At 55.1% G+C, this 25,028-nt stretch overlaps 2 protein-coding genes and 1 long non-coding RNA gene across 5 annotated transcripts; 1 reads left to right on the top strand and 2 right to left on the bottom strand.

Moving 5' to 3' along the window:
* Window positions 1-479: 479 nt before the first annotated feature.
* SERINC2 (serine incorporator 2) lies at window positions 480-11,016 on the bottom strand. Of its 2 annotated transcripts, none has more exons than XM_090123945.1 (10): window positions 9,838-9,914; window positions 7,476-7,637; window positions 7,151-7,338; window positions 6,742-6,821; window positions 6,472-6,609; window positions 6,212-6,381; window positions 6,040-6,130; window positions 5,834-5,966; window positions 5,438-5,647; window positions 480-4,984 (listed from the first exon to the last, which is right to left on the bottom strand). In XM_090123945.1, exons 2-10 carry the CDS (start codon window positions 7,509-7,511, stop codon window positions 4,846-4,848), a joined length of 1,185 nt encoding a protein of 394 aa, XP_089980071.1. In that variant the 5' UTR covers window positions 7,512-7,637; window positions 9,838-9,914; the 3' UTR covers window positions 480-4,845. The 2 variants fall into 2 exon arrangements, with proteins under 2 accessions (XP_089980071.1, XP_031450948.2); XM_031595088.2 differs by lacking the exon at window positions 9,838-9,914 and adding an exon at window positions 10,923-11,016 and having other exon boundaries at window positions 482-4,984.
* Window positions 11,017-16,427: 5,411 nt separating this feature from the next.
* LOC116229914 (cAMP-dependent protein kinase inhibitor beta-like) lies at window positions 16,428-25,028 on the top strand. Of its 2 annotated transcripts, none has more exons than XM_031594678.2 (4): window positions 16,428-16,785; window positions 22,957-23,048; window positions 23,261-23,412; window positions 23,489-25,028. In XM_031594678.2, the coding sequence occupies exons 3-4, from the start codon at window positions 23,268-23,270 to the stop codon at window positions 23,569-23,571; spliced, it is 228 nt and encodes a 75-aa protein (XP_031450538.2). In that variant the 5' UTR covers window positions 16,428-16,785; window positions 22,957-23,048; window positions 23,261-23,267; the 3' UTR covers window positions 23,572-25,028. The 2 variants fall into 2 exon arrangements, with proteins under 2 accessions (XP_031450538.2, XP_089980000.1); XM_090123874.1 differs by lacking the exon at window positions 16,428-16,785 and adding an exon at window positions 21,791-21,883.
* Window positions 18,107-21,698, bottom strand: LOC149915114 (uncharacterized). The gene is made up of 2 exons (XR_016459693.1): window positions 19,017-21,698; window positions 18,107-18,883 (listed from the first exon to the last, which is right to left on the bottom strand). It is a non-coding gene; the product is annotated as an uncharacterized LOC149915114 (long non-coding RNA).

Genomic DNA, 25,028 nt, shown 5'->3' with positions numbered 1-25,028 from the left:
CTCCAGAGCAACAGCAGAGACTTTTCAGTGCAGGAAAAGCTATTTATTAGTGCAAGTATGCAAGGATTGAACTACAAGGTTCTGGAAGCACCCAGCTGTAGCCTGTATGCACGTCACACCTGCAGCTCCAGCAAAGGGCCCTCTGCAAGCAGGCAGGGGGGATTCCTGTTTTCTGGATACTGAGAGGAGCAATTGTTTTCTTGCACTGCAATTCTCTGGTGTCATGAGTGTGGAATGGAGGACAATATTTGCTTTGTGGCATTAATTCATTAATTTCCCTCAGCCATGACCACGCTGATGTCATTAGGGGTGGCACTCATGGGGCTGGAGAGCCCCTGCAGACGTGGGGAGCTGCACATCCCCATCTGCAGAGACAGGCAGGGCTGACACAGAGTGGACAGAGAACTAAAAGAAAAAAAAGGCAAAAAATAAAAATAAAAAAAAAAAAAGAAAGGAAAAAGTCCCAGAGCTGCCCCCAAGAAAACCCCATGGAACAGGGTGACGTTGGAGCCACCCAGCTCCTTCAGCACAGACATCTGGAGCAGCAGCCCTACGTGCTGAGCAGCAGGGGATGATGCTCCAGGATGGGGTTTCTCCAGGACCTGGAGGCAGCCCAGGCTCTGCAAGGCTGAGATGTGATGTGTCGCTTCTCTGCCGGCATTTTGGGTGGAAAAGAGCCAAAGGGAATGAAAAAAAAAAAAAGAAAAAAAAACCCTGCAAATGGGACCCAGCTGAATGCTGAATGATAGAGCTAAAGGTGCAAGCGTCTGTTGGAGCAAATGTCTCCATTCGTTGTTCAGCCCCAAAGGGATATTTTGAGCTGGGAGAGCTCAGCCCCTCTTCCTTGAGCCAAATGATGCTATGCTCAGCCCCAGGCTGGAGAGGATGCTCATGGCCCACATCCAAACACAGAAAGCATAGATTATATCAGAAACAAAGCACAACAGCGGTGCTGTGTGGACAAAAAGCATCCCAAAAGCAGCACCACATAAAGCCAGGTTGCTCAGACAGGCAGAGGGGCAGGGGATCTGGCTGGAGGAAGGTATTTTAGCTGGAAATCAGAAAGGAAATGTCCATAAGCGCAGTGTATGTGTGTGCTGCCTCCTGCCATGGAGGAGGGATGAAGATGGGTTGATGTGATGAGCAAGGTGGGATGACCCCATGTGCTGCACCTCACTCAAACAGCACGTGGAGAACGGAGGGGTCCCAGCAAGCTCATCACCCCCTCATGACCTCAGTGTTGTCTGAGCAAGGATTTGGGTCATCCAAGGCTGGCTGCATGTCTCCAGACTCTAAGCCTTGATTTTGGGATCCAGAAAGCCTCAGCTTGGCACCACCAGGGCAGACCCAACGCCGTCCCAGCAGCGGTATAAACATCAGCAAACTGTGCGCGTGGGATGGAGAAGCTCAGCCCACCCCATCCAAAGAGGTGACCATGGGACGTGGTGTCCCAGGGAGGGGATGTGGGACATGGGATCTTTGGGAAAGCCATAAGCAGGAAGCAGTGAGCTAGAGAGATTTTTTTGTGCAGCAGTGACTTGTGTGCATTACAGGAGCATGTGCTGGAAGGAGGTTAGCTGGGGCGAGGCGGCTCTGCTGCCTTTGGGAGCTGCAGGAGATACAGCCTGTTCCTGCTCACATTGGTATTTATAGATACAGATGTTGCTCTAGCAGCAGGGTTCAAGCTTGATTTTTTTTCCCCTGTCTTCCTTCTCATCCTTTCTGTGCTCTTCAAAGCGATGCTGGAAGTACAGAAAGGCAGTGCTGGAAGTACAGAAGCAGCACAGGGATCAGCAGGGGAGTGTGCAGCACGTGGCTGCCATTGGCCCCAAAACTGCTGCCTTCTGCATGGAGAACATCCAATGCAGCAGCAAAAAAGGGGCTGATGCAAACCCTATCATCCTCACCAGCACCCCTCATCCCCAAGGCCAGAAAAGAGCTGTGATTTAATGCATCTCTGGGTTCCTTCTCCTGCTGCTCTCACTCTGGTGCTCCCCTGGATGCTCCATTGGGCTTCTTGGGAGAGGAAGAAGGTGACCCGAAATAAATCCCTGCCCCAGGGATGTGGGGTGCAGGAGCTGCTCGGAGCAGGAGGTGTTTGCTTTGGAGGCTGGGCCGTGGTTTTGCTCCACTATTAATTATAGATGCTCTGCAGTCCATCTGGGAGGCATTAATGGCTCCGGCTGCGGATCGCGGGGCTCTGCGTGGCACCGTGAACAGGCTGGAAGTCCAATTTGGATTTCCCCAGGTGCCTCATTTAAATGAATTATGGAAACGCTTTCCCCTCCTCTTCAGAGCAAAAGCCAGGCAGGCTGCTGCCCGATGTGTTAATCCCATGAATAAAATAAAACCAGGAGAGAGCACGCACTGCACAGAATAAATCGTTGCTGCGGGGGCTCTGCTTGGGACCCCCTGGGCATGAGGGCCCCTCCTGCCTTCAGGTGATGTCACTGAGATCCCCGGCTCCTCTGTGACCCAAAGGAGAGTGACACCCCTGTGGGATTTTAGCCCTGACCCCTCTCTGCTTTATTTCGCCCCACTTTAGCATTTAGAATTTAGCAAGGCAATGATCACAGTCACCTTTGGTGAAACAAGCTGCGGAGTTTTCCTCAGTTTCTCACATTACTCTCATTGTCCCCCAAGGTTGTAATTCTGAGGTGCCCCAACCAAGGAGGGTGAATTGGAGTAATTAGAGCAATTAGAGTTGGGTTTGCCCATTGGGGTTCATTGGCCGAACTGTTCCATGAAGAAAACAAAGAGCAGAGGCTGTTTGTATTGTGATAAATAATGGAGAGGAGACATAAGTGAAATAAATCCATAGCCGTGCTTTGGGCCATTCAAAACTCCCCAAGAAAACTCATGGGAATGATCACTGCTGGTGGGTTATTCCTGCAGATTCACAGTTGCCTGTGGTGCACATGGGGGCACATAGAGACACACATAAGGCACGTCACAGCCCAGCTGAGCTGCCTAAGGAGCACAGCCCAGCTCTGCTCACACAGCCCAGCACACCTGGGGGATGCAGAAAGGTTGCAGAGTGCAGGTGACAAAGTATGGGGTGCAGGATGAGTGGTGAAGGAGTAAGGATGAAGGGTGTAGGGTGAAGGATGCATGACACGGTGCTTGATGCAAGGCGAAGGATGCAGGATGTGTTGTGCATGGTGAGGATGCAGGACAGATGTTGCAAGGTGCAGGATGCAAGGTGAAGGATGCAGGGTGCAGCATACACGATGCAGGGTGCAGGATGTACTGTGAAAGGTGCAGGGCGAAGGATGCAGGGGTGCAAGACACAACGTGTGGGGTGCAGGATGATTAGTGAAGGGTGCAGGATGAAGGGTGCATGAGACAGTGCAGGATGCAGGACATGAGGTAAAAGGTGCAGGATGTATTGTGCACGGTGAGGTTGCAGGATGGGTGCTGCAGGATGTAAAGTGCAGGACAAAAGATGCAGGCTGCACGGTGCACAATGCAGACTTAAAGGTGCAGACTGAAGGGTGCAGGATGAACGGCGAAGGATGCAGGAGGCAAGGTGCAGGATGGAGGCTGCGTGGTGAAAGGTGCAGGATGAAGGGCGCAGGATGCAGGGTGAAGGGTTGCATTCTGCAGGAGGACGCGGGGCGCGTGCCGCCAGCACCACCTCGTGGCTACCAACGGGACCCCGCGTCTCCCCGCCCCTGTCCCCGCCTCGTCCCCGCCCCTCGTTCCCGTTGCGGTGCACAGCTCGTCCCTGGGGGGCAGCCCTGCACGTCCCAGAGGCTGCAGAGGTGTGGGAGAAATGATGCAATGCGCGGATGCAGGGGAAAAGGATGCAGGATGCAAGATGTAGGATGAAGGATGCAGGGTGGAGCGTGCAGGGTGCCGGATGTAAGGATGGATGATGCGGGATGAAGGCTGAAAGGATGTAGGATGAAGGATGTAGGATGCAGAATGAAGGATGCTAGGATACAAGGATGAACGGAGGATGCAGGGATGGAGGATGCAGGGATGGAGGATGCAGGGATGGAGGATGCAGGGTGTGCAATGCAGACTGAAGGATGCTGGGATGCAGGAGGAAGGATGAAGGATGCAAGAGAATGCAGGGTGTACAATGCAGGATGAAGGATGTAGGGTATAGGATGAAGGATGTAGGGATGAAGGATGTGAGTTGTGGGATGAAGGTTGTAGGGTGAAGGCTGCAGGGTTCAGGATGGAAGATGCGGGTGCAGGGTGCACAGTGCAGACTGAAGAGTACTGGGATGCAGGAGGAAGGATGCAAAACTCAGACCAAAGGCTGCAGGATGCAAGGTGATGCACACAGCATGCACAATGCAGGTGATGCCCCAATGTGCAGCCACCACGAACGCACATGATGAGAGATGCCAAGAGGACACAAGGGTGTCTGGGCTTTTTTCCAAACAAAACTTTATACAGAAGGCATGGGGAGCCCTGCAGGAGCCACCCAGCCACCAAAGCTCAGGGGGCACAAGCAACACTCAGCCCCCAGCATGGCTGTCCTCAGGGCTCCCTGGGTAAGTGCCTGATGCCAGGTTCTGGTTCCTTATCACCATCCAAAAGGCACCACAGTCCCAGGGCACCAAGGCAGGTGAGAGCATCCTGTGCAACCCCCTCCAAACACTGAAAGAGGAGGGGCTGGAGGCACTGCTGAAGGCACTGGACAAGCACAGAGGGTAGAAGAGCTTTACAGCAATCCTCAAGTCATTCTCAGCCTTCTCGCTGATTGCCCCTGCTTGGCACTTTATCCCTTTTAAATTAAAATAGAAAATCCACAAGAAGGCACAAAACCCACGTGCAAAACTCAAGTCTAGATGTAAGGCACTGGGCAAGGAGGGGACCCTGCAGCAGTGCTCAGCTGAAATCCCGCTCTGGCAGCACCAGGGGGGCCACCAACGTCCACATGTAGAGCAGCAGCCCGGCCCAGCTGGAGCTGATCTTCACCCACACGGCCGTCCAGGGGCTGTGCACCATCTGCAGGCTGTCATCAGGCCTGGAACAGCAAACAAAAGGGGGACGCTCAGGTTTGTGCTGCGTGCTGGGGGATGTGACCCTGGTGCAGCAGCTGTGAGCAAAGGGGGATGCTGCATGCTGAAGGGTGTCCTGCAAGCACAGGGAGGATGCTGCAAGAAGAGAGGGGGTGCTGTGAGCAGAGCAGGGATGCTGCAAGCTGAAGGGGGATGCTGCAAGCTGAAGGGGGTATGCTGCAAGCTTATAGGGAGTGCTGCAAGCCAAAGGAAAGCCGAAGAGGGTACCCAGTAAACTCAGACCCAACCAGAGTGCATCCATTGGGTGCTTGGATCCCTCCAAATAATGAATGCTGATGGGTTACATATTAGGTTTGCACCCATCGCAGCACCTGTGCCCAGCCCAAGAGCAATGATAATCCCAGAGAAGGGAGGAGCAGAGGACAGGATCACAACTGGTCCCCAGGAGCGCAGCCCACCTGTACCAGTTGGTGAGGGTCATCATGATGTAGAGGGCAGCAAGGAGGAGGCAGAGGTGGAAGAAGCTGTAGCTGTAGGTGACGCCCTCCTGCTCGTTGTCGTAGGCTCGGTGCACCCCGCTCTCTGCTGCTGCCTCAGTCCCAGCTCCAGCCCCGCTCTCCTCCGTCAGCATCAGCTTATTGACCTGCGTGTGGTCTGAGGAGCGGATGCTGTGAGCAGACAGACAGATGGGCAGATGGGTCAGGTGAGGGGATGTCCTGCAGGGGTGTCCCTGAGGCAGCAGAGCACTTTGGGGGATGCAGCTCGTGCAACTCCTTCTGACATCCTAAAAGCTGTGTGCAGGACCCTGAGGGGTCCCAGCGTTGCGGAGCACAATGGCATTGTCACGGCCTCACCTGATGAAGAGCGTGCAGAGGATGAAGACCACCAGCCCCACAATGCTCGGCGCGTCCCACCACGTTGTCAGCTGTGGGTCTGCAGCTGAACCAGTGCTGTTTCTCAGCAGCAGTGTGGGGTTACACTCCTGGGCTGGGAGGGGGGGTCACAGGTGTCAGTGCCATCCCTGACCCCATGCACCCCCCAAGGCAACGAGAGCACTTACTGGGGACGTTGGCCAGGGCAGACCAAGTGATGAAGATGGTGTAAAGGGTGATGAGAGATGCCTGCAGCAGCCCTGAGTGTGGCTGAGCTTCCTGCAAACAGCACGGGAGTGGCTCAGGGCTCAGCCCTGCACAAGGGGGAGGCAGCAAGGCCACCCCCTCCCACCATCTCACCTGGATTTTGGGCAGGATGGATACGGCCGAGATAATAAGGCAGAGAATGAGGTTGATGCTGATGAGGACTTTGCCCTCCGTGCAGCCCTGGGGTTTGGTGTAGTAGACATAGAGCAAAGCAATGGCCGTGATGGAGGCAGCATAGAAGATGGAGGTGACAATGCAAAGGGCTGAGGAGGAAGGGGAGAAGGGAAGGAGCTGGAGCAGGGCCACGAGCATCACAGCTGGCCCCACATGAGCCCCTGAGGCACAGCACCCACCTGCATACCAGCCCTTGGCATTGCTCTCGTCTGCATTGCGCAGCCACAGCTGGCTCCAGGAGTGGGCAAAGTCGATGAGGAGGATGAGCTGGATGAGGATGAAGAGGAAGGAGCCGACCACGCCGAAGTAGAACCAAACTTGGGTGGTGGGAGGGAAGTGGGTCAGTAATGGGACTGCAGTGGTGTGGGTTCATCAGAGCAGCACCAAATGTGAGGACATGGAGGGCACAAACCCCGCTGACACCCCCCTGCCCACCCACAGCCCCTCACCTGATGTAAAGGAGCCATCAGGGATGTAGAAGGCCCCCACTGTGAGCCCCACCAGCAGCAGGAACTTGAAGAACCAGAAGCTGCAAGAGGGGAGAGGAGTCAGGGTCTGAAAATGGGAACTCCCAGCAGTTCCCAACACCAGGGATGCACAGCTCCTTGGACAGGACCACAGGCCAGGGGCACCCCATGGGGAGCAGTGTCAGAGGGATGCCCAGCAGACACCTCAAATTCCCCAGCACATTGCACACATCACAAATACTGTGGAGTACAAGTCAGAGGACCTCAAAACTTAAGAGTGAGCTCAAACTGCCCTTCTGCTTTATCCCACGCCCAAAACAGGGATAAAAAGGGCAAAAATATGGCAATGGTCTCCATCCAAGCTTCCAGCCAAGCATGGGGACACGCTCACCCATTCTGTATGGCAGCTCTCGGGTCCTTGCTGCTGCGCACACACACCATCAGCACAGCAAAGAGGAAGAAGAAGGCAGCTGTGGCAAAGCCCATGCGGTACACGGCCTTATGGCCCAGGAAACCACTGCAGTCAACGTCAGCTTGAACCCCCAGCACTGAGTCGCTGCCCCTGCAGAAACCTGGGAGCTGCAAGGATGAGGAGATGGGGAAAAAGGCATCAGAAGCAATGACATGCCCCCAGAAATTCAGTCTCTGCTATGTACCCATCCTGAGTTAACGCCCTTCATCAAGTCCAGCCATTGCCCTGAAGGCAACAGCATTACCTTGTGCAGTTCCTTCTCCACACCAGGGATGATCATGATGATGGAGACAAGCGTACCGAGGAAGAGGAAGAAGGTGAAGAGCAGACGGGAGATGGTGGAGTTCCTGGCCGAGGGGCAGCAGCTGCAGAGCAGGCATGGTGCTGAGCCACACAGGCAGGACACCTGCAACGAGAACCCAGAGATAAGTGGGAAAGGGGTGTGGGATGCACTCAGCTGCTGGGTTCATTTTGCAGATGGGGAAAACACACTGTATCCCTACAAGTCCTGGCTGCCCAAATCCCACAAACCATGGTGGCAGGAGCACTGGGGAGATGCTGTTTGTATCTCTGGTCCAAGTTTGACTTCATTGCTCCTCTAAATGTTGTTCCCACTAGATTGTCCAATAATTGGGATGCTCAACACACCTATTTAATGCCTGCGAGGTTTGGAAGAGCTCCAAGCAGCACCCAAACGGCCAATATTCCTTGCCTTAGAGGAAGAATAACCAAAGGGTTTTGCATTACTACATGCTGTAACATTTGTTATGGGGCAGGTGAGGGCCAGCAGCCAGCCCTGGCCACCACATCCTGCTCTGAATGTGTCTGTTCAGACCGGAGACTATTTTCAGCCTTCATCACCCCCATGGTGCTGTGAGGCCATGTCTAAAACCCCTATTTCCAAAAAGAGTGTAAAGATAGAGAATAAGTAACGTTAGAAACACTTTAAGAAACATTTCTGGACCATCAGCCCTCTCCTCACCATAGAAGTGAAAGGTCCTGAGTTAAATATCTGAGAAGAAAACAAAAATAATGTGTCCCCTGGGTTTCCCTTAAACTGCCAAGGTCAAATGTGGGAGCACCACCACCATCCCAGCACCATGGCAAGGTGCCTCCAAGGAGGCGTTTGCCCATTTGCTCCCTTCTCTGGTCCTCACTGAGCTGCTTTCTCTCTACCTGTAAGCTCACAGCATCGATTTATTTTGCTTTCAAAGCTCCTTTTCTTCCCTTTGAACTGCTCTTTCTGCCTTGCAAACGTGAAGTTTGTTGTGCTGAATGGGGGGTCACCGCTGTCGCTTCCTAATGTTGAAGCTTTTTGGGCATTGTGAGCTTTGCAAGTTCTGTGAAGGTGCCTTTAACACGAAAACCACAGCTTGTGCACATCCCCAGCACCCACAGCTGCTTTAAAAAGAAATCCAGCAGCAAGAGAAGGAAAGAGAAGGAAAAAGGGAGAAGCCCCCTAGATGAGCACAGCCAGGAGATGCACTTGCTTATGGGAATACTGCAGGGCATCCCATGAGAGCATCCTTGAATATGTACAAGAGGCATGACCTCAAGCACCCCACTTTCACAGGATCATTACAGTTGGAAAAGCCCTCTAAGACCACCAAGTCCAACCACCAACCCATCACCCACCCCTCCATTAAGACATGTCCCTAAGCTGGCTTTCCCTGGGGTGGCTACATCAGTATGCTGCACGTGTGAGGTTTTGGGGAGCCCACAGCCAAGGGAGCAGGCAGCATCCTGCAGGGTGGAAAAAGCACGTAAAGGGAAGCAGCCACAGCACGGAGGTGGTGATGGGGAAGCGTCATGTTTCAGCTGCTGATTAAAGATTAATCCCAATGGTTTCACTGTCAACTTCCTCATTGAACACAGCTCAGTGCCAGCGTGGCTCGCATGGAACGGCAGCTCAGGGAGCACAAACAATGCAAAACAATCTGCAAGGTCCTAAGCCAACAGCAACCCAACAACAACCCACCAACAACCCAACAAACAGCAGCAACTACTCAGTAACAACCCAACAATCAACAGCAATGACCCAACAATCAGCAACAACCACTCGATAACAGCCCACCAACAACCCAACAAACAGCAGCAAGCACTCAGTAACAACCCAACAACCTAACAAACAGCAGCAATGACCCAACAACAGCCCAACAAACAACAGCAATGACCCAACAACCCGACTATCAACAGCTATGACCCAACAATCAGCAACAACCACTCGATAACAGCCCAACAACAACCCAACAACCTAACAAACAGCTATGACCCAACAACAACCCAACAAAAAGCAGCAACCGCTCAGTAACAACCCACCAACAACCCAACAAGCAGCAACAACCACTCACTAACAGCCCAACAAACAGCAGTGACCCAACAACAACCCAACAAACAGCAACAACAGCAACAACCACTCACTAACAGCCCAACAAACAACAGCAATGACCCAACAACAACCCAACAAACAACAGCAATGACACAACAACAGCCCAACAAACAACAGCAATGACCCAACAACAACCCAACAAACAGCAACAACCACTCAGTAGCAACCCACTAACAGCAACAACAACCCAACACCTCTTCTTGCAGGCTGCCCTTACCCCAGTACCCCTGAGGCTGCACAGACTGAGTCAGCCCAAAGCAATGCCAAGCAACCGGTTGTTATCTCCCATTAAATGAATGACCCTGCAGGTTAATCAGTACCAAAGCATGCGGTCAGCATGGGTTCAGGAGGTGGGCAACTTGTAGGTGCCATCATTGCCCCATGGCCACGTTGACAGCAATGTGAAATGCAGGATCTTAAACCTATGCAGACCCTAAAGGACGTGACTCTGCGTTGTTCCCACAGCTTGGACCAAAATGCTTTTTTTTTTTTATGTCAGAACCATACACTGCCCATGGAAATCCCACTCCTGGCTTTTCCTACACGTGCCCATAAGGAGAGGTATCCTGACACATGCTGCACTCAGGCCATACGTTATGACAGTTCCACCTCTGAAACTACGAAGCCGAGTTGCGAAAGCAGCTCCTATTCATGCAGGAAGGTTTCCCAGCCCTGCCCTGGCTGTGCGTCATGGGCACGGCACCAGGAGCACCCAGCTGTGTCACCAGCACAGCACCCACCCAGCAGGAGCAGCCGGACCCTCATCCCCCCGACTATTAGGGCTACAGCTCCTCCTGGGATGCCCTGAAACCCCTGGGGACAGCCCCGATCCTCCCTGGAGGTGGGTGCAGGGGGGGGCTCAGCTTTTTCCCACTACAAAGGTTTCATCCCATAGGGGTGACCCAACATTGTGGGCTCCTCCCGATGCTCTGGGTTCCCCCCTCCCCATCAATGAGTCCCTGCAAACCCCATGGGGTTCCCTTTGGCTGGTGGGCCAGTGGGCTGTCCTGCAATGGTTGTCCCCTGCATCCCCCGGGGACAGAGGGGTAACCCCACGGCATCCTCGAGGATACAGACGGGGACACCCCCCAGCGTTTGTCCTTCATCCCCCCACCCCCCCATAGGGGTTCCCTCATCCTCCAGGGTCCGAAGGGCGGCATTCCTCTGCTTCTCGTCGGCTGCATCGGATCGCATCTCCCGGTCGCCCCCACCTCTTCCAAGCGCCCTCCCCCCCTCCCAGCCTCAGCTCTCGGAATCAGCGCAGCCCCCACCTCCCCCCCCAAATCCCCCAGGGACACTCACACAGCTGAGAAGCGAGCAGACCCCCAGGCAGGCCCCCATAATGCGGCCTCTGCACCTCCCCGGGGCGGCGCTGAGTTGGGGGAGGGGAGGTGGCTGCGGGGGGGCGGGGGCTGAGCGGGGCGGGGCCGGGGGGGGGGAGGGGGATGTGCGGGGCTGAGGAGTGCGGGGAGCGGCGGGGAGCGGCGGGGGGGGGGGGCGGTGCTGGGCGTGAGAATGGGAGGGGAACGTTGGAATGGAAATGGGAAGAGGAAAAGAAAAGGAGAAGAAGAGAAAGGAAAAGAAAAAGAATGAAAGAAAAAGAAAAGGAATGAAAGAAAAAGAGAAAGAAAAAGGAAAAAAGAGAAAGAAAAAGAGAAAGAAGAGAAAGGAAAAAGAGAAAGAGAAAGAAAAAGGAAAAGGAAAAGAAATAAGAAAAAGAAAAAGGGAAAGAAAAAGAGAAAAATAAAAAGGAAAAGAAAAGAAAAAGAAAAAAAGAAAAAGGAAAGGAAAAAAAATAAAAAGAAAAAAAAAGAGAAAGAGAAAGAAAAAAAGAAGAAGAAAAAGTGAAGAAAAAAAACAAAAATGGAAGAGGAAGAGAAAAAGGAAAGGAATGAGAAAAGGAATGAGAAAAGGAATGAGGAAAAGGAAAAGGAAAAGGAAAAGGAAAAGGAAAAGGAAAAGGAAAGAGAAAGGGGAAGGGAAGGGAAGGGAAGGGAAGGGAAGGGAAGGGAAGGGAAGGGAAGGGAAGGGAAGGGAAGGGAAGGGAAGGGAAGGGAAGGGAAGGGAAGGGAAGGGAAGGGAAGGGAAGGGAAGGGAAGGGAAGGGAAGGGAAGGGAAGGGAAGGGAAGGGAAGGGAAGGGAAGGGAAGGGAAGGGAAGGGAAGGGAAGGGAAGGGAAGGGAAGGGAAAGAGATGCAGATGTGATGATGTGAAGATGTGAAGATGTGAAGTGGAATGGAGGAGGAGAGGAGAGGAGAGGAGAGGAGAGGAGAGGAGAGGAGAGGAGAGGAGAGGAGAGGAGAGGAGAGGAGAGGAGAGGAGAGGAGAGGAGAGGAGAGGAGAGGAGAGGAGAGGAGAGGAGAGGAGAGGAGAGGAGAGGAGAGGAGAGGAGAGGAGAGGAGAGGAGAGGAGAGGAGAGGAGAGGAGCTCTGATGTGAAGGGACCTACAGTCTGCCAGTGGTTCTACTACCCCACCTTAAAGCACATCACTAGGAGTGCTGCTCAAATGCCTCAAACACAGGCACAGGACACCCACAGCCTCTCTAGGAGCACCGTGCCCCTGTCTAACAGCTTGTAAGGTTTTGGAAACTCTGAGTTGGGTTCCACTGCTGTCCCTGGGGTTGCTGCTGTGGAAAACAGGGGCTTCCCCGGTGTGTGGCTTCAGGAGGAGGAAGCACTGTGAATTTTAAGCCTGGCAGAGCTGGGGCACCTGGAGCAGTGGGGGACATCCAAGGGACACCTCAGGTACATTCAAAGGACACCCCAGGGACTTCAAACAGACATCCAGAGGTCACCCCAGAGACATCACAGGGACACCCCAGGGACCTCGTAGCATCTCCCCAGCCTGTCCCAGTATCTCTTCAGTCCGCTATTACTGCCCACAGACGAAGCTTCCCCGATTCCCACCTGCTGCCCGGCCAGCAGCAGAAATCCCACCCGCGTCCCCTGACGCTGTCCCAGCAGATGGCAGTGCTGCAGTGAGACCGGCTGCTCGGCTCTGACGTTACGCAGGTGACGTCCTCATGTCACCGTCACCCCTCACATCCCCGGACCAGAGGGATGAGTGTCACAGCACCGCCATCACCACTCATCCCCTGCTGTTCCCACCCTGCGACATCCTCACCAGCAGGACCAGGTCCTGGCAGGGCAGGTGGCATTCCCTAGGCACCAAGGGGCACGCTGGCATTATTGTCCCAGCAGACAATGGGTGCTGCTGAGCGTGCATGGGATGCTCTGTGCCACCATCCCTTCCCAGCTCAGGAGCCCTGGGGGCAGCCGGGCCACAAACAAAATGACATCTGTCCTGCCCTGCTGGGGGGATTTTCCACCTCTGGGGGGGGATTTTAAGGCTGGAGGTGGCACCTGAGTGGCAGTGGAGGGACCAGGTTCTGTTTCAGGGTTGTCATCCCACTGGGGAGCGGGTGGAAAACAAACGATCTCATGTACCAGTATGTGGGACAATACCAGCTTAGCCATGGGCGCAGCCAGAAGGGTTCCTGCTGAGCCCAAGCAATGCTATTCACGGATAAATCTACATTACAGTAATTAATAATAATTTATAATTGAGTCTGCATTTGGAAAACCAGCAAAATCGGAGCATCGCTCGGCGCAGGCACGAGGCAAGCAGGCACATCTGGGGGGAGATGGGTGTGTGATGCTCCTGGCCCCACTGCTGGATGAGCCTTTGGGGCACCCGGGACCCTTACAGCCTCATGCTGTCCTTCCAATAGGAGATGATGGGAAGGACAAATACAAAAGTCTCGAGATTAAAGCATCTCCCTTCCCCCTTGCCTGTGAGTCGGGGAATTAGTTTTAAGCTAAGCTCCTCTGTAATGAGCAGACACAGAGCGACCAGCAATGGGCGATTGCATAGCTTTTAATTACGGACAGCAGCATCACAGGAGCTGGCATTCCAAACCAGTGGAAAAAATAAGGCAGGGGTTGGGTGGCTTACAGTGCTCATCAGGGGTGACTTTCAGGATGGCCAGTGCCACCTTGAAGGCAAAACCTTCTGCACTTTAGCTCCATCTCCGTCACTTTTTTGTCCATGGCTGTGGCAGCACAGTTCAGCTCGAGTTATCCATAAGAAATGCCATTGGTCACCTCCAATTTCTCAACATCCACTGGGCTGGGATCTTCTATCACATCCAGAAAAGTGAAGGACCAAGGATTTCTGGCCACCCTCTGCCCTTGAGGCTTGATGTAGCTGTGCTTGCAGGCAGGGCTCCCAGCTGCCTTCCCATTTCCCTGCCAACTCAGGATGGATGCTGTTTGTCTTTCTCATTATAGTGGCCAGATGCAGGGCTGGTGATGGATTGAAGCGCCACTCAGGAGCTTCTGCACTGTCACAGTAACTGCTGGGCCTCCCACAAGGTGGAAAATTTTGGAGGATTAAGCTCTGTGATCAGCTAAATCTCATCCCCAAGCCACCAGGATCCAATTCCATAGGGGTGCAGGGGCAGGGAGTTGAGGAAGCGAGAAGAGGAGTGAGGGCATGACCTGAAGGTGACCATGGAAGACACAGCTCTTTTCTTGGAGCCATAAATCCATCTTGGAGACATTTTTGATTGATCAGGTTCGGTATTAGGAAAAAATTTCTTCTCAGAAAGAAAGGTTGGGCATTGGCACAGGCTTCCCAGGGAGGTGGTGGGATCACCGTCCCTGGAGGTGTCCAAGATCCATGGAGCCGTGGCACTGTGAGATGTGGTCAGTGGGCATAGTGGGGATGGGTTGGAGTTGGACAACATGATCTTAGAGACCTTTTTCAACCTTTATGGTTCTAAGATTCTGCGATTTTCAGCACCTGCCAACCCCAGCTCATCCCAGCTCTGGATCTGAGCCCTCTGCATTGCTTCGCAGGGATGCAATCTTAAATCAGGAACAAATCTCCCCAGCTCTTCATGTGCATTTCCCACCCCATCACGTAGGACACCATACATCATGATATAGCTCTATCCCAAGTGTGATGGGGTGTCCCCCAGAGCCATCAGAGTGTCCCCACCAGGACACTACAGGTGTGCAGAAGCCCGTGGAAAGACGCACGTGATGTGAGCACAACGTGATGTGAGCACGGAGTGCATCCAAGCAAGCAGTGCCATGATGCTCACCATGGATGGGGATGGGGGACAAGGTGCCACCACCCCGTGCCCTCCCAGCACCGTGCGAGGCTGCAGCAGTGCTGTTCAGCCCCACGTGCCCAGCTGAGCAGATTTTCCTTGGCTGCCTGGGCTATATTTAGCTGCCTGTAAAAGGGGTTAGCGAGCAGCGCTGAAGCCGGTGGCACAGCTAGGAATGTCAATGGAAGAGCAGCCAGGGATAAAAAAAGCCCAAGCCGGGTGCTGGGAGCTTTGCACAAATCCCCACCACTGCAGGAAAAGGAGGAGGGGGAAAAGGAGGAGGCAGCCCCATGTCCTGCACTGGAGGCACAAGGCGATGGCCACTTGCTATCCTCACTCACCATCCCCACACTCAGCAATTTTGCTCTTTTTGGCTGGTTTGTAACACAGCAGCTTCCAGTTACTGGAAGTTACTGGAGCACAAACAACACTCTTTGCCTTTTTGCACTCATTCAGACATAATTAGAGCCAAACTGGGTGAATCCCATCACGTCCTAGCATCTCCCAGTACATCCAAGCATCTCCCCAGCACATGGCAGCACCTCACCAGCCTGTTCCAGTAGCACCTCAGTCCACTTTTGCTGCTCTGAGCCCTTTTCACATGTCCAAAGGGATGCACTGGGCCAGTCCCAGAGTCATGGAAAGTCCTTGTCCATGGACAGGGACTAAGGGCCAAGAGACCTGCAGGTCCCCCAGCCTGTGTCCCAAAATACCACCTAACAGAGGGACTGACAGCCCAGGCATTCAGCTCAGGACTAAGATTTCCTCCATGCTACCCACATCCCCAGCAAGAAATCAGGGCCTGAACAAGGCTGGGAATTATGCAATTGGATCAAAGAGGAATAGCAAAGCACTGCTCTCCCTAAGAGGTGGCTTTTAGCCCAGGTAGGAGCTGCAGGAAAACCAACCCACACCTTGCTGGCCCAGACCTTTCTCCATCCTTCCGCCTCGGAGACAGGAGCCCATTTCCTCCTTCCAACCCCCCCCCCCATCCCAACACCATTTCCATTCCCCCAAACGTTTCCCAGGGCATGGGGATGGCAGCTGCCCCCCTCTCCCAGTGCCACATCCCAGCAGGTGCCAGGATGGCATCGCCTCCTGCTGCTACCCGGCATGAGACAGCTGAGAGGGAAGACAGTCAAGGAGAAAGCGGAGCATGAGCAGCTATAAATAGTGCCGGCCAAGGCTCCCTCCTCGCCTGGGTTGCAGGGTTGGGTGTCCCTGCTCAACCCCAGCATCGTCAGGCACCTAAAAACGTGCCTTGGTGGTTGTGGGGGAAGCATCCCCAGCGCGCACCCTCTGCGCCCTGCTGCTTGCACATCCCATTTCTTTCAATTCACGCCCTCCCTGCCTCTCTGCTCCACCATCACGCGTGATGCTCGCGGCCAGGCAGGGACCAGACCCCTCCTGGGGCGGGGGGGCACGGGAGGATGCGCTGATCCTCGGCGGGCAGCAACCAAGTGCGGGAACAATCCGGGGGGGGGGGAGGGCGGGATGCATGGAGGCACCGCATCGAGGGTCCCCATCTCCACCGCTGAGACTACGCGGGGGCTGCGGGGTGCCGGGGGGATCCCGTTAGCCGGGGGGGGAGCGGGGGGAGGAAGGGGGCGGGAGGGCGTGGCGGGGAGGGAGGGGGCCGGGTGCGGGCGCTTCCCCCGCGCCGCGCGTGGGCCGTGCGGGAGGAGGCGGCGGGAGCGGGCATTGTGCGGGCGGCTCCGGGCTGCCCCGGGGGCTGCTCGCAGCCTGGGAGCCGGGTCCGGCCCGTCCTCAACCGCCGGCAGCGGCACCCACAGCGGTTCTGATACCGGCACCGCGATCCACGCTGCTGGCGGCACCAGCATCGGCATCGCTCTTGACATCAGCACGGACATCGGCACCGGGTTGGGCACCGAGACCGGTACCTGGATCAACAGTGGCATCGCCCGTCTGTGTTGGGATCAACGGCGACATCAGCACCCGGGTCAGCACCGCCATCGGTACCACCGTCGCCATCGGTACCACCATCCCCATCCATACCCACACCGACATCGACACCGCCGCGCAGCCCAGGTGAGCAGCTGATGGCCGGTGGTGGCAGGAGGCCCTGAGCCCACCCCGGAGCTGCTCCGTAGCAGCGCAGTAAGAATGGAGGTGGGGTGCTGAGGGCACGGCGGTGCTCTGGGGATGAAAGTTTGCAGCGGGTGGTGGTGCTGAGGAGGGCTCCGGGGTGCATCCCGATGGTTTGGAAGTGTCTCGCAGGGGTCTGGTGGTGTCTGTCGCTCTGTCTGGAGGCTGCTGGCTCTAGGGTAGCTCAGGATGAGCAGTGATCATACAACAAGCAGTGTTCAGGGAAGTACCTCTGTCCCATCCCAGCTTCTGCTCCTTGGTAGATCCTGGGGTAACCACCATCCCCATCATCCTGCCCCACCTTCACGTCCTCTTCTTCCAGTCCCGTGGGTCCCCACAGCCCCGAAGTCATGCCCATTGGCCCCCATTAGGGCTGGGGGAATGGGCTATGTTGGGACTACATTGTTTTGGGGAGTGGGAAGCTGGGGGGTGGGGGGGAAGGCTGCAGGCAGCAAGAGCCCGGGGAGAGTGAGCACAGGTCTGAGTATGGCTCTGTGCAGGACACATGCTCATCTCTTGGGCATCAAGGAAACCTCTTGGGACCAGAGGGTTTCCCCAGGGACAACACCTCCTCACTGCCTTCAGGGCAGCACGTTGGCAGGTTGCCCCCGCCAATGCTTGGATCAGATCCCTTTGGCCCCCAGAGCTGGCTGCTGTCCCTTGGCTGGGTGGCAGTGCCACTGAAGGTGTGGCAGGGGTAGGGTGGCCGTTTCAGCTGTCCTGTGCTTCCCCCAGTGCCCACAGCCCGTGACCTTGGGGCTGCCCACCGTGCGACATCACATCCCTTGCTGTCATGCAGGGGAGCAGGAGGTGGCTGGGATGTGGGGATGCTCAGAGGACTGGTGACAGCACGTCCCCTGCTCCAGGAGTCCAGTGTCCTGCTGTCTGTGGCTGCAGGATGGGGTGCTTAGGGCTGTGGGGTGCCTGACCTTGGTGCTGTCCCACACAGCCTGAAGGATGTCCCGTGGTGCCACCAGGACAAGGACAGGTCCAAGACCCGCTCTGTCCTTGGCTCCAACAGATGACTCTTGCTCAGCCAAGGCACGGCTGCTCCATCCCCATGGACTGCACAGTTCTGGGGATTCCAAACCATGCTTTGATCCCAGATCTCCTCCCTCCTCAGCTTTCAACCCCATTCCTGCCAGCTGCAGTGGGGAATCCCAGAGATGCTCTCAGTTCTACGCAACACCTCACTGCAAATTCCCACCCTTGGGAAGCCACTTCTGTCCTTTGCCCTGGAAGTGGGATGCATGGGACAAAGAGGTGGTTTCCATCTCCTTTAATGGGGCAGTTGCACGGGGAAGGAGAATCTGCTGGCTGCCAGCATCAGTGGACATGGCTGTGGGATCAGGGTTGGGGTTAGGGTTAGGGTTACAGTTTGGGTTGGGATTAAAGCTAGGGTTGGGGTTAGAGTTGGGGGTTAAGGTTAGAGTTGAGGGTTAGGATAGGGGTGGGGTTGGGTTGGGGTCGTGGTTGGGGCTAGAGTTAGAGTTAGATTTAGGGTTAAGGTTAGGACTGGTGTTAGGGTAAGGGTTGGGGTTGGTTTGGGGTTGGGGTTAAGGTTGTGGTTAGGGTTAGAGTTGGGTTTAGAGTTAGGGTTAGGGCTGGGATTGGGGTTAGGGTTAGGGTTATGGTTAGGATTGGGGTTAAAGCTAGGGCTGGGGTTAAGGTTGGGGGTTAGGTTTAGGGTTAGAGTTGGAGTTGGGTTGGGGTTTGGGTTGGCCTGGGGTTGAGGTTAGGATTTGTTGTGTTTAGAGTTAGGGTTAGTGTTAGGATTGGGGTTAGGGTTGGTGTTAGGAGCTCCCTGGGGAGCTGCTGTCCCCAGCATCTGTCTTTGTATTCACCACCCCTTGGGGCAGAAGGAAGGGGTCCCTGTGGGGCCAGGAGCTCTTTGTATTGCTGTGGGATGGAGGCAGGAGGTTCCCTCATGAATGTGGTACAGCATCCATGTAGGAACCCATAAGCATTTCCACAGATCAGGTCCGTCAGCTCCAGTATGAGGGGCTGCTGGAGAGCCATGTGTAGAGGGAGCTTGGAACTGCTAGAGAATGAAACCGATTTAGGTGTGGGTGACACAATTATTATGTAAAATTATAGTTTGTGCTGTCGTCAGAGCAGCTAACTGAAGGTTACAGTGGGAGCTGTATTACCGAGGGCTCAATCATTGTAATTACCTCCCATTAGATCACCTTCTTTACAACTGCGACGTGGCAGAAGGGGGAAGTTACAGGAAGAAATTCCTGTCCTCACACTCCATCCTCCTCTGGACACATCCTGTGGACAGCAATTAGAGGTCATTAGCTGGTGGGGTATCGGCGGGGCTGATCTTTCCTACCTCAGCATGGTCCAGCCCAGCTCTGTAGGGATTTTCTGCCATCGGTTCCTTTTGGGATGCTATGCTGCCCCATAATGCAAAGCACAGACATGGGCACATCGGGGTCTGCAGGTCGGGGGACACCTCTGCCTCATTCATGCACCAGGTTCACGTTGGCAGCAGTTGGGTTTGCCCTTCAGATGCTCAGGGAAGCTCTGAGTTTGGATGTCAGCGAGTGCATGAGCCAGTCGCGCTGTTACCCTCGAGCAGGACTTGCTCTGATTTGTGTTTTCAGCATTATAAGCAAAAGTGACAGTTTATGCAAACAGCCCGGAATCCTGTCTGGAGAGACTCAGGTTGGATTTTTCCTGGTTTAATGAGGGCAATAACTACAGGCGAGCTTCGCTGTCAGCCCTGAGCAGCAATCCTAGCATGGAGCAGCAACGCTGCTTGCTCCTCTGCAAGACCGCATCCCATGAGTTCAGTAGAGATCACCTGTGCTGGATGTGATGACAAGGGCTTATAGGGTGACAGGAATTACTGTGTAAGGCCATTAGGCTAACAAGCAAATCCACTGCTTGGTGACAATGGGAACACACATTTGCACTGAGGTGACAGAGCCATGGGCTGGAGGCTGAGGGCTCTGGGCTGTGCCTGACCTTTAGGGGCTGGGCATCAATTTGAGGGGATCTCACAGTAAATCCCACGGCCATTACTCCATGCTTTGGAGCAGCACCAGATCTCAACCCAAAAAACACTGGGGCCAACCTGCTGTCTGTGTGGGAGATCTCCAGATCGGTGTTTAATTATGACCATCTGCTGCTGCAGGCTTCAAATGCATCTCAGTGGGTTTCATCTCTGCTCAAATCAGCCCCATTGGGTTTTCCTCAATGCTGGTTTTATTGCCCAAGGCTCTCATTCTCATCTGATATGGGGCAGTTCGTTGTTCCCCAGCTCACAGCACTCATTTGTATTCAGCGTTACACTTCATGAGCACTTCCCCTTTTTTAATTGTGCTCATCATCTCCTAATAGTCTCAATGCTGTGGGGTTGTGGGTGGATTTTTGGAGACTGCAGCATTTCCAGCCTTTATTGGAGGACACAGCATTGATCCTTTTCCATTAGAGTGTGAGGAAACACCATCAAAAGGGCAAAACCTAATCAACCCAACACAACCCAACCCAGAACCCTCAGTGGCCCAAGCCCACCTTCCATTAGCCACTTGGAGGTTAAAAATGGAAATTCTTACACTTGTCATTGAACAAATCCCCCTTAAGGGCCAAGGCTGCCGTGTCTCCTTCAGCTCAACCCCAAAATGGGTTTCAGGAGATAATTTCTCCCATTATGGTGTTGGGAACTTAAGTAGCATGAATGGAAACTGCTGCCTTCATTATGCTCTTCTCTTTCAAAATCCAGGCAAGGGAAAACTTGTGTGAGAGCCATGTCCCTATGCTGTGTCTTCCCTCCACCCCATCCAAGCATCTCCAATTGCAGCCCATCTCTTACAGGGATTAAGACCTATTTCTGCACCACTCTCCTCTATCCCATTAAGGGCATTACAGCAGCCCCAGGACCTTCCATGTGACTCCTTCTGAAAGAGAAGCCATGCTAAGCCTCACGGAAACGGCCCTGCTTGGAGGGGAAATCCCCACCACAGGGTGGAGATTGGGGCTTATGCAACATTATTTGCCCAACACCTCTGTTAATTCACTGCCTGCAGGGCAGCAAGTTGGGCATGGGGTGGGCAGCTGCACCTTGGACCTTGTTACTGCAACACACATAGCCCAGAGGTGGGAAGGACCCAGCCTGGTCCTAAAGGATGTTGCTGCACGTTCCTACAGCAGCACTGAAGCTGCTGGGGCTGCCGGGAAGGCAGCTTTGATCCAGCCCTGCAGGCTGCTGTCTGACAGGGTTGTGCCCAGCTGTGCAGACACAGAGGGAAAGAGGCTGTGTGTGTGTGTGTGTGTGTGTGTGTGTGTGCACTCATCTGTGTGTGCGTGCATGCATGTCTGCATGCATACACGTGCATCTCTGTGTGCAAGTGATCACACACACACGTATGTTTGCATGCATTTGTGTGCATGCATCAGTTGATGCACGCTTTATGCACGCTCCTGTGCTCACACGTCACGCTGGCCGAGGCATGAGCAGCCAGGCCCTGCTCCCATATGGTTGCCAGGGTGACAGAGTGCTGCTCCTGCACTGCCAGGATGCTCCAGCACCAGCATCAGGGACGCTGCAGCCGTGTGCTGGGGCCGGAGCAGGGCGCTGTTGGGCTGACTGCTCCCACCAAGCAGGCAGAGCTGCGATGCAGTGTGGAAGAGGTGCACGCAGATGTGTGCTGTGGGGTAAGAGATGCTGAAAGCTGCAGGTGACACACGCACATGCGTGCCTGAGTGCACCATGCATGCAAATGCATGTTCCATGAGGCACCGTGCGTGTGCCAGAAGGTGCTGTGCATGCAAGCGTGCGTGCCAAAGTGCACCATTTCTGCACACACGTGTGCCAGAGGACACCACCGTGCACTCCGTGGGACTCAGAGCCAGCTCGGGGGTTCCTCATCCAGCCCCAAGGCAGCGCAGGGCCAAATCCTGCCCCGTGACTCACAGCCTGGTTAATCATTCACCTCCTCGCCCGCAGCCTCAGCCAGTGTCACTCCTCCTGCTCCTGTGGCTGAGGGGACCGTGGCTTGCTGGCTGAGCACAGGCGGATCTGAGAGGGACTCCGGTGAGTTTTGTTGGGGCAGAAGGGCTGGGGACATGGGCAGGGCTCCTGGGCATCACTCAGCACCACGCCAGTAGGTAGGAAGGGAAGTTCTGAATACAACCTGCAGAGCAACACCGAAGGGGAATGCAGGCCAATGTACAGGCTGCAGGAGGGTGAACCATGCCTGGAAGGTCACAGACTGTCCTCAGTACTGTCTGTGCCATCCCTATACCCACCACCAAGCTTCCAGCTTGCAGGAACCTGGGTGCAAAAGGCCAGGATATCCGTCAGTGCTAAGAGGGACCTGGCAGTGATGGGCCCAGGGCTGGCTGAGATGACATGCCAGTGTCTGCCACCTCCATGGAGTCCAGAGAGCTGCTGCAGCACAAGTCCCTCTCCAAGGAACATTTTGGGGTTCATTTTATGTGTGGCCAGGCTGAGCATGCCACATCTTTGTCTCCTGGCAAAGCAGCCAACCCTGCTCTTTCCTCTTGGCCTCCCTTACTGTCCCACCTCCGTGTTCACATTTTGGTTCTTCACCCCTCCAACCCTTTATCCCTCTTTCCATCTCAATCTTGGTTCTCCACCTCTCCATCCATCCCTCCATCCCATCTTTGTTCTCCATTCCTCCATCTCTTCATTTCTCCTTCCATCCCCATCTTGGTTCTCCATCTCTCCATCCCCTTTCATTTTCCATCCATCCATCCATCCTTCCATCCATCCTTCCATCCATCCATCCATCCATCCATCCTTCCATCCATCCATCCATCCCTCCCTCCCTCCCTCCCTTCCTCCATTCACTGCTCCTTGCATTCATCACTCCTTCCATCCCTCTGTCCATCCCTCCATCCTTCCATTCACTCCTCCATCCATCCTTCCCTCACCCCCATCCCATTCTCCTGCCTGCACCAAGTACAAAACCTCCCCCCTGCACTTCACAACTTTGCTTTAGTCACTCATAGACGCACTGCAGGAGGGTGCTGGGTGCTGCACCCCCCATCTCTCCCACCCCACTGGAGACCTCTCCACCCCCTTTGCACCCCACTGGCACTGCAGCCATGGGCTCAGCTCACCCTCTGTTCTTCCTCCCCCAGGCCAGAGCTGGGGGTCTCCCAGCCCACAGCCTCCCGTGAGCAGCACCCAGGGCAGTGGGGAGACGCAGCCAGGCCAGGCTGGAGGGCGCCCGGTAAGGATGCTGGAGGGCTTGGTGGTGGGGCAGAGGGTTCCATTGCACCCCTTTTTCCCATGATACCGCAAATGAGAGGAGGGGTTCCTATGCTGAATCTTGTGCTGGGGATGGGGGAGACCCATGGGGATGGTAGAACGCCTGGGCAAGGTTTGCACTGTGGTTGGGCCTCCACCAACTCCACTGATGGAGAGGGGACCATATCTCATCAGGGTTAGCATGACCGAGGTGGAGCCGGTGCTGGACTTTGCATCCTCAGGGAGGACTGGACGCCGCAATGCCCTACCTGACATCCTGGGCTCACCGGCAGGCGTCAGCCCCTCTGACCTGCCCCTCAAACTGGCCGAGATGTCCCTGAGTGCAGGTGGGTGCTGGGTGACACATGGGGGTGGCACATGGGGGTGGCATCATGGCTGCTCACCGCCTTCCTCGCACCACAGGCAGCTCCCAGGAGATGCAGTCACCATCTGCAGAAGTTCCCCCACCGCAGCCCCAAAGCCCGGAGCTGAAGGACACGTCCTAACCCTGCTGGGGGACTGAGCAGTAGGGTGAGGACGCTGCGGAACATCCGCATCGCTGCCCTTGTGCCATGCAGCGAGAGCATCGCCTGCAGGAGAGGAGCCACGTGGGGACCTGTGGGGACAAAGGGACACTTCATTCCCACGCAGGGCAAGGATGGGGACGTTCACCCCACAGGAGGACACTTTTCTTCCAGAAGCGAGCAGCTGGGGGGGGCTATGCCATGAGCAGCCCGGGGGGTCTGAGTGTTGTTCACTGTGATGTTTTGGGTACCACGTCCGTGTCCTGTCCTTTTTCCAGTGGGTGATCCAAGATCCTTTTTTTTTTTTTTTTTTTTTTTTTGGAGGAAGCATCATTGATGGGTTGGGGAGGAGAGCCTCCCAGCAGCAGCCAGCACCTCACCAAGCGTTGCTCCAGAATGCTTCTTGCATCGGGGGAGCAGGGAGCTCAGCTGGGATCATATTGCAAAGCCATCCTTGGGGACAGTGACATCTCTGCCACTCACAGCTCTGCTGCCTACTGGGTTGGGACTTGCTGCTGGGGACAAAACATGTGGCCCAGCTCCAGAGCATGGCAGGGGTGAGCTGGTGGGGGGCCAGAGAAGGGCATCGTGCTCATATCTTTTCCTGTCCCCAGGTGGTAACCCAGTGGTCACCCATAGCTCTTGCTGTGGTTCCAAGGAATGGAGTCCTAAGGGCCACCCTGCTCTGAGCAGTGCTGGGGGAGGGGAGAGCTGTGTGGGGTGGGTGGCACTGAGAGCCACAGCGTGTGTCCGTGGGCACGGGCACATGTGGGAGTGGGTGCTGCTGGGGGTGGGTGCTGTGTGCAGAGGTGTCCGTGCACATGGGTGTCTGTGTGCGTGAGTGGCAGTGTGCAATAGCCCATGTGCACGGGTGTCCGTGTGCGTGTGTGCCTCTGCATGTCAGTGTTTGTGGGGGTCTTTGTGTGTGGGTGCTGCTGCGGGTGGGTGTTTGTGTCCATGTGTGTGGATGCCTGTGCACATGGGTGTCTGTGTGCATGGATGCCGGTGTGCAATAATACCCATGTGCATGGTTGTCCATGTATGTGAGTGTTCACGTGTGTGGGTACCCACGTGCATGGGTTCCCCTGTGGATGGCTGTCCCTGTGCACATATGTTTGTGTGTGTGTCCATGTGCACATCCATGTACCGTAGCCCTGCTGCACCAGGAGGATGCTGGGAGCCCCAGATGCACATTTGGGACTCTGATGCCCAAGGATGGCTCTGGGAGGAGCAGAGACAGGTGACCCCTCCAGGCCCGTCCCCAACCTGTGGCACCTGGAGAGTGTATTCAAGGAGCACTGTGCACTCTGGGGAGCAGCTGGGTGACTCCCAGGGCCATGGTTGGATAATAAACTCTGTGTGTTTCCCTGTGACACAGTGCTCCGTGCTCTGTCCCCACGGGGACTGGCGGTTGTCCCACCCAAGGGACAGGGGCTCCC

This window comes from Phasianus colchicus, chromosome 24 (genome assembly GCF_987193195.1).
Source record: "Phasianus colchicus chromosome 24, bPhaCol1.hap1.1, whole genome shotgun sequence".
Lineage (NCBI taxonomy): Eukaryota > Metazoa > Chordata > Aves > Galliformes > Phasianidae > Phasianus > Phasianus colchicus.
This window is presented reverse-complemented; position numbering and strand designations above follow the sequence as displayed.

Coding starts and splice junctions, on each gene's coding strand:
- SERINC2 (XM_031595088.2), bottom strand. CDS start 10,961: ATGGGGGCCTGCCTGGGGGTCTGCTCGCTTCTCAGCTGT. Junction 6,382..6,471: donor TGCCAAGGGCTGGTATGCAG/GTGGGTGCTGTG, acceptor CTTCCTCCTCAG/CCCTTTGCATTGTCACCTCC. Junction 5,967..6,039: donor TGCCCTGGCCAACGTCCCCA/GTAAGTGCTCTC, acceptor CCCCCCTCCCAG/CCCAGGAGTGTAACCCCACA.
- LOC116229914 (XM_031594678.2), top strand. CDS start 23,268: ATGACCGAGGTGGAGCCGGTGCTGGACTTTGCATCCTCAGGGAGGACT. Junction 23,413..23,488: donor CGAGATGTCCCTGAGTGCAG/GTGGGTGCTGGG, acceptor CTCGCACCACAG/GCAGCTCCCAGGAGATGCAG.